The sequence below is a fragment of the Notechis scutatus genome, chromosome 1, assembly GCF_049901735.1.
Source record: "Notechis scutatus isolate UNSWTSFEM ecotype Mainland chromosome 1, rNotScu1.2, whole genome shotgun sequence".
NCBI classification, from domain to species: domain Eukaryota; kingdom Metazoa; phylum Chordata; class Lepidosauria; order Squamata; family Elapidae; genus Notechis; species Notechis scutatus.
The window spans coordinates 23,059,420-23,072,193 of NC_142009.1; the positions used below are offsets into that span (position 1 = coordinate 23,059,420).

Sequence of the window (12,774 nt, forward strand, 5' to 3'; positions counted from 1 at the left end):
CCCAATGTACCGATAGTCCTCGACTTACAACTATTTGTTTAACAACTCTTCAAAGTTATGACAACACTGACTTATGACCAGTCCTCACATGTATGAGTGTTGTAGTGTCTCGGGGTCAGGTGATCACCATTTACAAACTTCCAAAGAGGTTTCAGACAAGCAAAGTCAATGGGGGAAGCCAGATTCATAATGATTACAACAAAGAAGTTCACAAAACTAGGCACAACTCATTTAGCAACTGCATCCCTTATCAACAGAAGTTCCAGCTCCAGTTGTGGTTGTAAGTCAAGAACTGCCTGTAAGCCTCTCCAGAAGCCTTTCAGGTTCAGCAGTGTGTATTTTGCAGGAGACCTGCTATTGCTGAACCTGAGAGATTATGGCTTTCTAGAGTTTAGAATGCCCTTAAAAAACCCTCTTCTGGCCAGTTTTTGGCTCCTAATATTTTAATCAGCTGTACAACTGTTTTAGCAATCAAGGCAGTGTATGTGAAAGACTTTCAATGCTGATGTAAGACACTCTAGAACCTTCTACTACTATGAAACTTCCACTTTCCAGATAGTAGTTAGAAGATTCCAAAGGAAATTACTTAGATGGCAGAATGCCCAGAGCAGATGCACACAAGAAATGGAGAAGATCAATGAATCAGATCAGTACGTTCCAAGCAACCTCTTCCATAATAATGTCCTTAAGAAGCAAACATTTCTCTTTCATTTCTTCTGTCTACCTTACCCTTCTTAGTTCCAGGACGCGAAGATGCTCCAAAGAATTTCTTCACTGTTGCCACTTTCCGCAGCTTCTCACTTGTTTTTTTTTCCTCAAATTTTGTGAAAGTTAGTGACTGAGCCCCATGGGTATGAGTATTAGCATAGGCCTCTTCTTCTTCACGCTGTAGTCTACCATTGGGAAGAATAATAAACAGTCTCAGTTCTCTTAAAAAGTATTGCCAAACGACTAGCAACATCCTTATACTATGCTGCTAGACCCAGGCTTCTTAGAGGTATTCAAACTATTTCAATTTCAAAACACCCCATTTCATGTTCAAAGCAATTATTTCACATACTTGAAACAAGCTATTTCAACAATTCTGACAGTTATTACAGTCTGAAACAGTGTATTATAGCCTCAAAATAATTGTTCCAAGCTGAGTACATTTCCAGAATCACTGAATTAGATTGTTCAGATTACACAAAGCTACCGGCTAGAGGTGGCTTCCATGAAAAATAGGCACAAAGAAGCCAGACTCCAGAGCTTTGTCTGTATTGTGCAAACCAAAGGAAGTGCCAGAATAGAAACTACTGAACCATGGTTGTCTGTCAGTATTCTTTTCTTGAAGCTCTTCAGAAAAGTGATGAATGCTACATCAATGAGAAATATTATCACAGTTCACTTGGTAGGTTAACATTATTGTTTGCACTATTGTTTACCAATGTACACATTTACCAGTCTGCGCTGCTAAATTTATACTGGTGCTAAGTGACTTATGGAAGACCAAAGACTAGAAACACAAAGCATCAACCAATATACTGTACCTACAAGTGAAACTCAAAAACTTAGAATATCGTGCAAAAGTTCATTTATTTCAGTAATGCAACTTAAAAGGTGAAACTAATATATGAGATAGACTCATTACATGCAAAGCAAGATAGTTCAAGCCGTGATTTGTCATAATTGTGATGATTATGGCTTACAGCTCATGAAAACCCCAAATCCACAATCTCAGAAAATTAGAGTATTACATGCAATCAATAAAACAAGGATTGTACATAGAACAATATCAGACCTCTGAAAAGTATAAGCATGCATATGTACTCAGTACTTGGTTTGGGCCCCTTTTGCAGCAATTACTGCCTCAATGAGGCGTGGCATGGAAGCTATCAACCTGTGGCACTGCTGAGGTATTATGGAAGACCAAAATGCTTCAATAGCGGCCTTCAGCTCTTCTGCATTGTTTGGTCTCATATATCTCATCTTTCTCTTGGCAATGCCCCATAGGTTCTCTATGGGGTTCAGGTCAGGAGAGTTTGCTGGCCAATCAAGCACAGTAATCCCACGGCCACTGAACCATTTTGGCAGTGTGGGCAGGTGCCAAGTCCTGCTGGAAAATGAAGTCAGTATCCCCATAAAACTCGTCTGCGGAAGGAAGCATGAAGTGCTCCAAAATCTTCTGATAGACAGCTGCGTTGACCCTGGACGTAATGAAGCACAGTGGACCAATACCAGCAGATGACATGGCTCCCCAAATCAACACAGACTGTGGAAACTTCATACTGGACTTCAAGCATCTTGCAGTATGTGCCTTTCCATTCTTCCTCCAGACTCTGGGTCCTTGGTTTCCAAATGAGATGCAAAAGTTGCTCTCACCAGAAAAGAGGACTTTGGATCACTGAACAACAGACCAGGTCTGTTTTTCTTTAGCCCAGGTAAGATGCTTCTGACGTTGTTTGTTGTTCAGGAATGGCTTGACAAGAGGAAATACGACATTTGAAGCCCATGTCCAGGATCTGTCTGTGTGTGGTGGCTCTTGATGCACTGACTCCAGCCTCAGTCCACTCCTTGTGAAAGTCCCCAACACTTTTGAATGGCCTTTTCCTGACAATCCTCTCCAGGCTGCGGTCATCCCTGCTGCTTGTGCACCTTTTTCTTCCACACTTTTCCCTTCCACATAACTTTCTATTAATGTGCTTTGATACAGCACTTTGGGAACATCCAACTTCTTTTGCAATTACCTTTTGAGGCTTTCCCTCCTTATGGAGGGTGTCAAGGATGCTTTTCTGCACAACTGTCAGGTCAGCAGTCTTTCCCATGATTGTGATTCCTACTGAACCAGACTGAGAGACCATTTAAAGGCCCAGGAACCCTTTGCAGGTGTTATGGCTTAATTAGCTGATTAGAGTGGGACACTTTGAGCCTAGAATATTGAACCTGTTCTAATATTCGAACCTGTTCTAACAATATTCTAATTTTCTGATATTGTGGATTTGGGGTTTTCATGAGCTGTAAGCCATAATCATCTCAATTATGCCACATCACAGCTTGAACTATCTTGCTTTGCATGTAATGAGTCTATCTCATATATTAGTTTCACCTTTTAAGTTGCATTACTGAAATAAATGAACTTTTGCACGATATTCTAATTTTTCAAGTTTCAGCTGCATAAGGGTAGGCCAAACATCACCATATCCAAATGCATTCCTAACGTGCAGAATCTTTATAACCCTTTATAAGGTAGAGGAGGACCAAATGTCCAAGAAAAGGTTCTTTAAAAAGAGACCACCACTGGCAAGGCTTGCCTCCAAGTCACTTTATATGCTATTCCCTCAAACAAGGAACCTTCAGCAAGTTGTTTCTTTCTGATTTCACTAGATAAACAGATTGAATCCAGAGAAAGTAGTGTAATTGGTATCTGGTCCCTGAATCATGAATACAGCAACTTTAAAGGTGACAATCAGCAAACTGAGCTGCAACCAATTCAGTTCCCCAAATAATAGTATTACAATATAAGGGCAGAATTCAATGTGCCCCAAGCCCAAAACTACTAAGACAGCTTCACTCTATACCAGTATTAGTCAGAACCTTTTGAAGATTGGGAGAAAGTCCATTCTTGTAATACCTGGAAAAAACAATTTCAGTATCATAGCACTCCCCTCTGGTAAATATAAAATTGAGATATTTTTCCTTTTTTAAGAAAAGAGTGTTTTACCAATCTTCCCCTAAGAAAAATAATAATTACACAAAACTTGAATATAGCCCACCCAACTGTAGCATGGCCCATTCAGTGCTCAATGGGCCACTCAAGCTTCCCCCAAGAAGATGCAGTTTTATGACCTATAGCAGGCCTGCCACAACTCAAGAGGGGAGGGGTCCACATTGATAAAATCACCTTTTTATCTTTATGTGTGCATGCACAAACTGGGCAGTGAGCATGCGCACACTAGTGCCCGTACAATGCTCACAGCGATGCTAGAACCCACACAACACTCACGGTGACACTAGTATGAATGGCGGGGTTGCACATGCACGTGCACGCACTGGCCAACCACTTGTGTGGCCCAATGGACAACAGGCCATGGCCTGGTAGTGGGCCACAACCCACAGATTGGGGACCCTGATCTAAACTAGGATATATATGAAATGTACCTGAAATTTAATTTTAACTAAAAAATATCTGTATCAAAGATGAAAGTTATTGTCTGTAACCAACTTGACATGTTTCATACTGCAGTTTCATGAAAATGATCTGAAACTTTTGTTACCTGATACACTTCCAGCCAGTGAACACGTACTCTGCTGAGTTTAAAAATTCTGTCTTATGACCCAAATAATATTTCATGTAGTTTAGCTAATGGTGAAGCACATATCATTGTTGTTCTGAGAAAAAATAATCTAGAGCTCATCACGTCCTCAGGATAGTCTTACCTCTCAGCAAGCTCCCAGTCTTCCTGGATTTGCTTCTGCCTGGCTTTTTGGTACTCTTCTCTCCAGCATTTGGAACAGTAGCCTTGCCAAGCTACGTTGCCATAGTAGCCACATCCTTTCTTGCAAAGCAGTTCTGACTGATCAACATGGATCCCTCGGCGTTCTGACTTCACACTCATTTTGCTCCTGCTACAAAGAGGAAAAAGGGAGCAATTTTGGCCTTCTTGCACAACTCACAGAAAAAGCAGAGTATTTTGTTTTACAGGTTAGTTCTCGACTTACGACAGTTCATTTAGTGACTGTTCAAAGTTACAAGGGCACTGAAAAAAGTGACTTATGACCATTTATCACGCAACCATTGCAGCACTCCCATGGTCATAAGATCAAAATTTAGACATGTGGCAACTAACTCGTATTTATGACAGCTGCAGTGTCCCGTGGTCATGTGATCCCCTTTTGCAACTTTCTGACAAGCAAAGTCTTTGGGGAAGCCAGATTCATTTAACAACTGTGTTACTAACTTAACGACTGCAGTGATTCACTTAACTGTGGCAAGAAAGGTTGTAAAATTCACTTAACTGTCTCACTTAGCTACAAAAGTTTTGGGCTCAATTGTGGTCATAAGTCGAGGACTACCTGCATTTATTAAATTTCTGTGCTGCCTATCTCACGAAAGAGCAACTCTGGGAAGCTCTTATTCTATCAAGATGTGATATTCTCCCATTTGTCAAACTTTTGATAAGCTTAGGTAAAAACAAGGAAAACTAAATGGGCTCTGCAATAGTAGAGTATTAATCCATATAGGTAGTCCTCAACTTACCACTACAATTGGACCCCAAATTTCTGCTGAGCCAGGCAGTTGTTAAGTGAGTTTTGCCCCCTTTTACAACCTTTGTCACAGTTGTTAAGTGAATCACTACAACTGTTAAGTAAATCATGCCGTTGTTAAGTGAATCTGATTTCCCCCATTCGCTTTGCTTGTCAGAAGGCAGCTGGGAGGGTTACAACTGGTAATCACATGACCCTGAGAGAAAGTGCAACTGTCATAAATACAGGTAGTCATTGACTTATGATCATAATTTAGCCCCAAATTTCCACTGCTAAGCAAACAGTTGTTGAGTTCCGCCCCATTTTACAATGTTTCTTGACACAGTTTATAAGTAGCTGTAGTAACACGGTTGTTAAGTCAACCTGGCTTCCCTATTGCCTTTGCTTGTCAGAAGGTCGCAAAAGACGATCATGCAACTACAGGACACTGCAACCATCATAAGTACATGCCAGTTGCCAAACATCCAAAATTTGAACATATGACCGTGGGGATGCTGCAACAGTCATAAGTGTGAAAAATGGTCATAAGTCACTTCTTTCAATGCCTTTGTAAATTTCCAGGATGGAAAATGGTTAGCTTATCAACAACTGAAGAAAACTTTCTGGCATAAAGTTCAGTGCCACAGTTTTATTCATTCATCTAAATATCCCAAAATTATAACTCTCCTGCCTCATCTGAGAGATGCTAACCAGAAGTACAATGCTGGCTGCTAAAAAAAACAAATCTGTTATATTTATACATGTAACTTTTTTCAATATAGAAAACAGAAAGTGTTCTGGAAGTTTTCCTCTATCAAGTAGGATAATTTGTATGGCGCACAATTGCACAGCAAACGTTTCAAAAAGAATTATCAATATAACTTAGAATCATTCCTGATGAACTATTACAAAGTGGTTTGTCATTTTATTCCAACTTACAAATCATTCGCATATACATATACACAAAACACCTAAAATGCATATATAACACACATACACATATGAACTCAAAAACAAGATTGTCTACTCTTTGGCTTCAACTGGCATATTTTCATTATTACTGATTAATTCATGAAATAGATTTTCATCACTAACACACAGTTTTGCCTTCATTAACAGAAGAGACTGGACTGCCATCTGTCAAAAATGGTGTAGGGTCTGCTTGGGGGGAGGGGGGGTTGGACTAGATGACCTACAAGATCCCTTCCAACTCTGTTAATCTGTATATCTGTATCTGTATAACAGTTATATTTCTCCCACTGGGCAAATTCTTTTCCATCACCATATAACTACCTCTCACCCAACATTTGCTAATCAATTAAAGAAACCTCTCAGTTCATAGGAAATCGTCCTTAAGCATACTCCATTATTGCCATGAGACAGTCCAGAAACTAAAACTGAGAAACATTTAGGTCATGCTGTCAGTTCTTTGCCACAGGATAAGACTCTTCTGGTATTTCTCAACATGCCTTTCATTATTGATACCACAGTATCAAGGGTAATGTTAAGGAGTCCAAACAGCACTTTTTCCCTGAAAAACTAAAGAAAGTGATCATGCATCACTGTTAGTGACAGTCAAAATTTTGCCTTAATAGAGGTGCAACTATAGAATATCAGAGCTATGAGTGTTCAAGAGTGTCATAAACAATAGAATTTGCCAATTCAGCAGTAGACACTCAAATCCCTACAATGCTATAGCCCAGTGTTTCTCAACCTCAACCCTTATAGACTTCAAATCCCAACATTCCACAGCCATGGTATCATTATCACATAGGACAAAGTGATTTCACACCAATTCAACTTTCAAATAATCAGACTCTTAGGCTGACTAGTGTATCTCTGTGCCACACACTCCAAGCAGTATAAGGATTAAAAAAAAACTCACATGAAAGAATATGACAGTGATCTAATCCCTAGAATTAAAGAGAAGAAACTGATGTTGTTAAGATTCAAAATATAATGTAGGACCTTTATGCAACTCATCTTAAATACACATTGTAACACGATTAGGCGGAGTCTGGATAATCAAATCACACCCAGTGGTACAATGACTGCAAGGTTGTTAATTGTACAAATTATCAAGTTAAACAAGTCAGCAAAGAAGGAAGTCTTGTGCTTTGGGTACCTACTGAGTTATGACAGCTTCAAATATTCTTCCCAAACACAGTGACGGTGGCCTTTTTGTCCAGATGCATTTCAGCTATGCATACAGGCCTGGCATGCAGAAGTAAAAACAATGAATGTGTGTCAGTATACTCATATCTGTCTTAGTACAAGACAGAACAAAAGCAGAAAGAAGACGAGCTCACTGATCCTTATATTAGCAAAGCTGCAGAAAAATTCCTTATGCTACTTAAATCTGAAACTACTTAATACTTGAAGAAAAAAAATCCCTTTGTAGCAAGGGAGTCTCCCAGAACTGTGGGAATGTTTGCTCATCTTGAGTCATTCATTTCCATAAACAGAATAATGCAAGAATGTCTCTGGTATGTAAAAATACTTGTTCCCTTTAAAGGAGGGCAACTAGAATAATTCCATCCATGACATTTCCTACAAATCCTTTAAAAAATCCAGGAAGAAACCAGACTTGATAGATCCATTCAGAGCCAAATTAGCTTCATCTTCAGCAATCTGACCCAACAACAGAAACTATTGAGGGGGGAGGGGGAATTGAAGTTAGGGAGTTTTAGAAAACCTACTTCAGGCACTTTGTACAAAGATCTAGCTCTCTGGAAAAAGCTCTAATGCTAGAAAAGATGGAATGAGAGAAGAGGATGACCAGCAATAACATAGAATTCAGGGGTGTCAACCAGTGACCCACAGGCCGGATGCGTCACACGCAGGCCACGCCCAACCCAACTCCACAAAAGGAAAAAATATTGCAATACGTCATGTGATAGCAACATGACGCTATGAGTTGGACACCCTTAACATAGATGGATTCAGTTACAGTCCCTGCAATCCAGAGACTGCAACATTGGAAGACCTAAAAAAACTGAGTTAGAAATATGACTTGAGGGCTCATAAAGCTAACAGGTTGGCAGAATCAAGATAATTTTACCTGAGTAGCTTAATTTTTGTAGATAGTACCCCAAAGATTATAGGGTGCCCAGAGGTTAATCAGGAAATTATCTTACGAAATGCTGAAGAACAGCTAAATTCCTGACTCACAGTGAAAAATTACAAGAGTCCTTCAGTGTTTTACTGATATAAATACTGAGTATAACATAAAAACCTCTATGTATACCATGTACTGTAAACCTTTATGACATCAACTCACAAATATATCATGTTTTATAGGCTAGGTGAAGGGTTAAGTGGAGACAAAAAGAGAAATTAAAGAAAAAACAGGAACCAGCATTAAAGTACACACCTATCTATATTCCTATTGCCAAAGACATAAACCAAATTCTCTCATCTTTTATTCAAAAGGTGGGGGGGGGAGAGATAATGTAATGTGCAAAACACTGAATTTGATCTTAGTTATCTCTTCCCTAGAAACAGCAATCATAAATGAGAAAGACCAGGTTATCTTCATAGAAGAGGATATTGACATTTCAGCAAATAATTGTCATTAATCTTATGGAAATAAAATCAGCCTCCTCTTTACATATTGAAATACTAAACCACTCGACGCAATTCAGCACAACCAACACAAACGCTAAAAAGAATTACACTGTCATACATCAAGAATATCTCAAAAACCACCAACAGACTACAACCACATGGAATCAGCGTAGCACACTAGCCAATCAAAGCCCTTCAAAACATCCTAAGCAAACCACAAAATCCAGCAATCCCAGAAGAAAAAACAGGAGTCATCTATCACATATAATGTAATGACTGCAACAGGCACAAGACTGGCAGAATGTATCAATGAACATCAAATAACAGTCATAAGACATGATGAAAACTCTTTAATTTCACTACATATACAGACTTAACTATTGTTTCAATTAGGAAATGTGACCATCCTAGACCAAGCCAAATCCAAAAACACCAGGGAATTTCTAGCACTCTGGCACTCTGGCAAATAAGCCATCAATAGACACATAGACATTAATAACATCTATAGACTATGTAAAAGAAACAATCAACCAGCCAAAACCTGATCAGCATAGATTAACTCCAGGATTAACATTAGACCAACAATCAAGTAAACATTACCCCAATCAAGAAACTGCCAAAGCCAACAGCAAACAGCCAAGGAATCTCTAAGGCCACCCCCCCCACACACACAGACACACAGACATTGATGAGGCAAGTCATTAGAATATAAACTGACAGCAAACTGTACTCCTTACTACTGGTAGTACTGATGATGTTACCTAGTTTGGGTAATAAAACATCTTCAAGACAACAAGCATGCTCAGAGAGCCCCAAGGACCCCTTACTGAAAGTCTAAGATCAACTGCAACTTATTTTGTCCTTAAATTCTGCACTATTTCTGCTTCCACCTGAATGACTGGCTTCAAGAAACTCAGTATACTATTATAGAAAAAGTTAAAAAAAACTAATTTTAATTAAATTTTGCCTAATTTTGCATGGCTTTGTGTGACTTTGAAGAAGGCACTAGCTTTGTTTAGTTTATAGGCCACCCTAAAGAAAAAATCAGATACAGTGTTCACAGTGGGTATGAGATTTATCATATTTGAGGGGATTGAAATACAGTACAATAAACCAATGTTTAACAGTATTTTCACATATTAACATGACATCCCACTATAAAAATGGCTTCAAAACACTGGTCATTCATCTCACTGTTCATATCTTTTTGGAGACCATTCCTATGGCTTTTGGGGTTAGGTGTAGCCATGAGGCCTTAGGTATGGATGTCAGTTTTCATCAATGATAATTAGCTAAAGCAGGTTTCCCTAACCTAGTGCCCTCCAAATGTATTGAAGTATGATATCCAGAACGCCCAGCCAGTATAGATAATTTCTATGGAGAAAGTTGAGCTAAATCTTTAAACTGGTTAATGTTTAGAAACGCTAAGTACTGCAACTAATGCTGACGGTATAAAAGTCATTACAGCATCTTTCCAGAATGGTATCTATCCCAAATACAATATTCCAGCAATTCCAGGCAATTAGATCAAATATTTCTCTAGCATCCAAACTGACTGGTGGCAGTTTTCAAGGTTTACACTACAGGATACATTCCCCCACACATCTATAGCTCTTTCTCTGAAGGGCCGAGAGGGTTCTTTCTGAATCAAGCATGCTACAAATTAAGCACTGGATTACAAAAATCTATGCCAGGTTTGAGTGCTAATATTATCATTATTTGTTCATTTGCATTCCACTTTTCTATCCAGAGGCCGTTTCCAGTGATTTCATACATATGTACAAATTTTTACATTAGCATACAGCAGTGATGGCTAACCTATGACACGCGTGTCACTCGTGACACACCAAGGCACTTTGACTGACACGCCTGTTGGTGTGGGGAAAACCTGCACATTTAGAGGCTGCCTGTGCTCTGCTCCAATCCCTGCTCCCTGCTTGTTGCGTGGAGGCGTGGTGTCACCGCTGCCGCAAGATCTTTGCAGCAGAGAACCAGTTTTAACCGCCATAAACTCAGGTTTGTCAGTTTCATTACCTCAGGAACGCTACAGGAGGAAAGGAGATCCATGAGGTTCACAGCCCTGTAAGGTGGCCTTCCGATCCTCACATCCTGCACCTGCAGCCCTGAGACCAGGGAGACAAGTTTCACAGCCCTGTGTGATCACCCCAGCTCAGTCCGTCATAAACCAAATTATTGATATTTCTTGAAGTGACACACGACTCGAGGAAGGCTACACTTTTTCCCGATTTTCGACACACCAAGCTGAAAAGGTTAGCCATCACTGGCATACAGTATGTGATCAAAGTTTACCACTTTAACTGCTATTGTTTTAAAAAGACATCGCAAATTCCAGAAAACTTTCCTAGAACCACATCACCTCTCTTAGTTAATCCTGGAAATCAATCCAATTTTGGAACCTCACAATCAGATTCCTGTCCAGTTTTAAAGACAATTTATAAAAGAGTTCATTATAATGTATCTACCCCACAGTTGTGAAACTATAAATATACCAATTTTCCTTCCCACACACCTGAAAGATTCTAGAGTCATCTAATGACAGCATTCTGTATGCACTGTCTTATAAGTGAGAAGTTGGCAACATTCTAGTGGACTTTTTCAATAGCACTATCGAAAATTCAGAACTTATCACAGAGGTAAAACTTTTTGCTTCTGCTGCTATTATATCATGGTTTCAGCAAACTTTTTCCCATCTCTCTGAATGTTATGAATTACAGTATAAACTGGCTTTATATTAGTAATGTTTATCAAGCTATATTAAATTAAATGTTAAATTATACTTCAACAGAGCCCCATTGATTGTATTAAAATAACATGTTAATTTAAGTAATTAATAACAAGAAGTCTGGTGGTATCTTAAAGACCAACAAATTATTAAGTTCTCACATACTACAGATCATATATACATGCATGCTTAACTGGCTCTTTGCTATTTTTTTTTACTGCAAAAAAGAAACTAACATAAGAATTATTTTAATTAACGTTAGCCATTTTTAATAATCCAGTTAAGAAGGAGAAAATCAGATTTCTCTAAGCCAATACATTTGAGAAGGATTAATTTGGGGACAACTGTAACAAGTAAAACCACCTTAAGTGGAAAGAAAACAGAAACAACAGTTACGCCATTCCGAGATGTCCTGGAGAAGGCAAGGTAGAATTTAAAATAGCAGTAGGAACGAAAAGAAATTGGTTTTTTTCTTCCTCCTCTTCTTCTGTTTACACTGCACTTGGACTGTAAGTTTCTCGAAGGAAGGAGTTCTTCTCCTGCAAACTGTAAACACTGATGTTGCCAAGAATAATTTCTTATGCTTCTTTCCTTTTCCTTCCATCTCCAGGTGACGTAAATATGCTCCTATTTCGCCCTCCCGTTTCTTTTTCCTCAACAGTCCCGCAAGGCTCCTTGAATATTAACGTATAACGTTAACAACAACGGCAATATTACCACAATACTAATACTAATAATATGCTTCAATTAATGTTTATAATCATGTATTAACTTCTAATTTCGGAGGGGACGGAGGTGCGGCCTCGTTCGCTCCCCAAACCCCGTCTATCCTCACCTCTTCTCCGCCGCTTGCTTCCGGGACCAAACCCAGCCGAGGGACAGGCTCCCCTCTCCGGCCTCCCTCCGCCTCACCCGCTGCCTTCTTCTCTCGGCTTCTTCCCGTCCCTTGACGGGTTTACGTCACTTCCGCAGAAGGAAACGAGCATCACTGAGCGCGTTCGTGCCCGAAGCGTCGAGTTCGAAGAGTAAACAAGGGCAAATGAATGAAGCGTTTGTGCACCTTAGACTGGTATGGAGACGGTACGTGGGTGTAAGTGCCTTTGATTTCTGGTCTGTTGTGAAGCAGCCGGCGGAATGAATGAAGAAAGGCTCTTAAGTTTCATTCATTTTCATATTCATATCATCAGAAATAAAATATTCCCTGTTCTCTATGCCCTGCGCCTTTCCTGTGAAATAGCTTT

General features: G+C 39.4%; 1 protein-coding gene across 3 annotated transcripts in view; it reads right to left on the minus strand.

Moving 5' to 3' along the window:
• Positions 1-12,491, minus strand: part of RABGEF1 (RAB guanine nucleotide exchange factor 1) — a 36,784-nt gene extending 24,293 nt beyond the window's left edge. For 2 of the 3 annotated variants that reach the window (XM_087958312.1, XM_026671472.2), the window contains exons 1-3: positions 12,369-12,489; positions 4,417-4,605; positions 730-893 (exon numbers count right to left, since the gene is read on the minus strand). In XM_087958312.1, coding sequence (XP_087814438.1) covers positions 730-893; positions 4,417-4,595 — 343 coding nt within the window. In that variant the 5' untranslated portion in view covers positions 4,596-4,605; positions 12,369-12,489. Of the gene's footprint in view, positions 1-729; positions 894-4,416; positions 4,606-12,368 lie in introns of all 3 variants that reach the window. The other variant, XM_087958299.1, reaches the window with a different exon arrangement.
• Between the last annotated feature and the right edge of the window lie 283 nt (positions 12,492-12,774).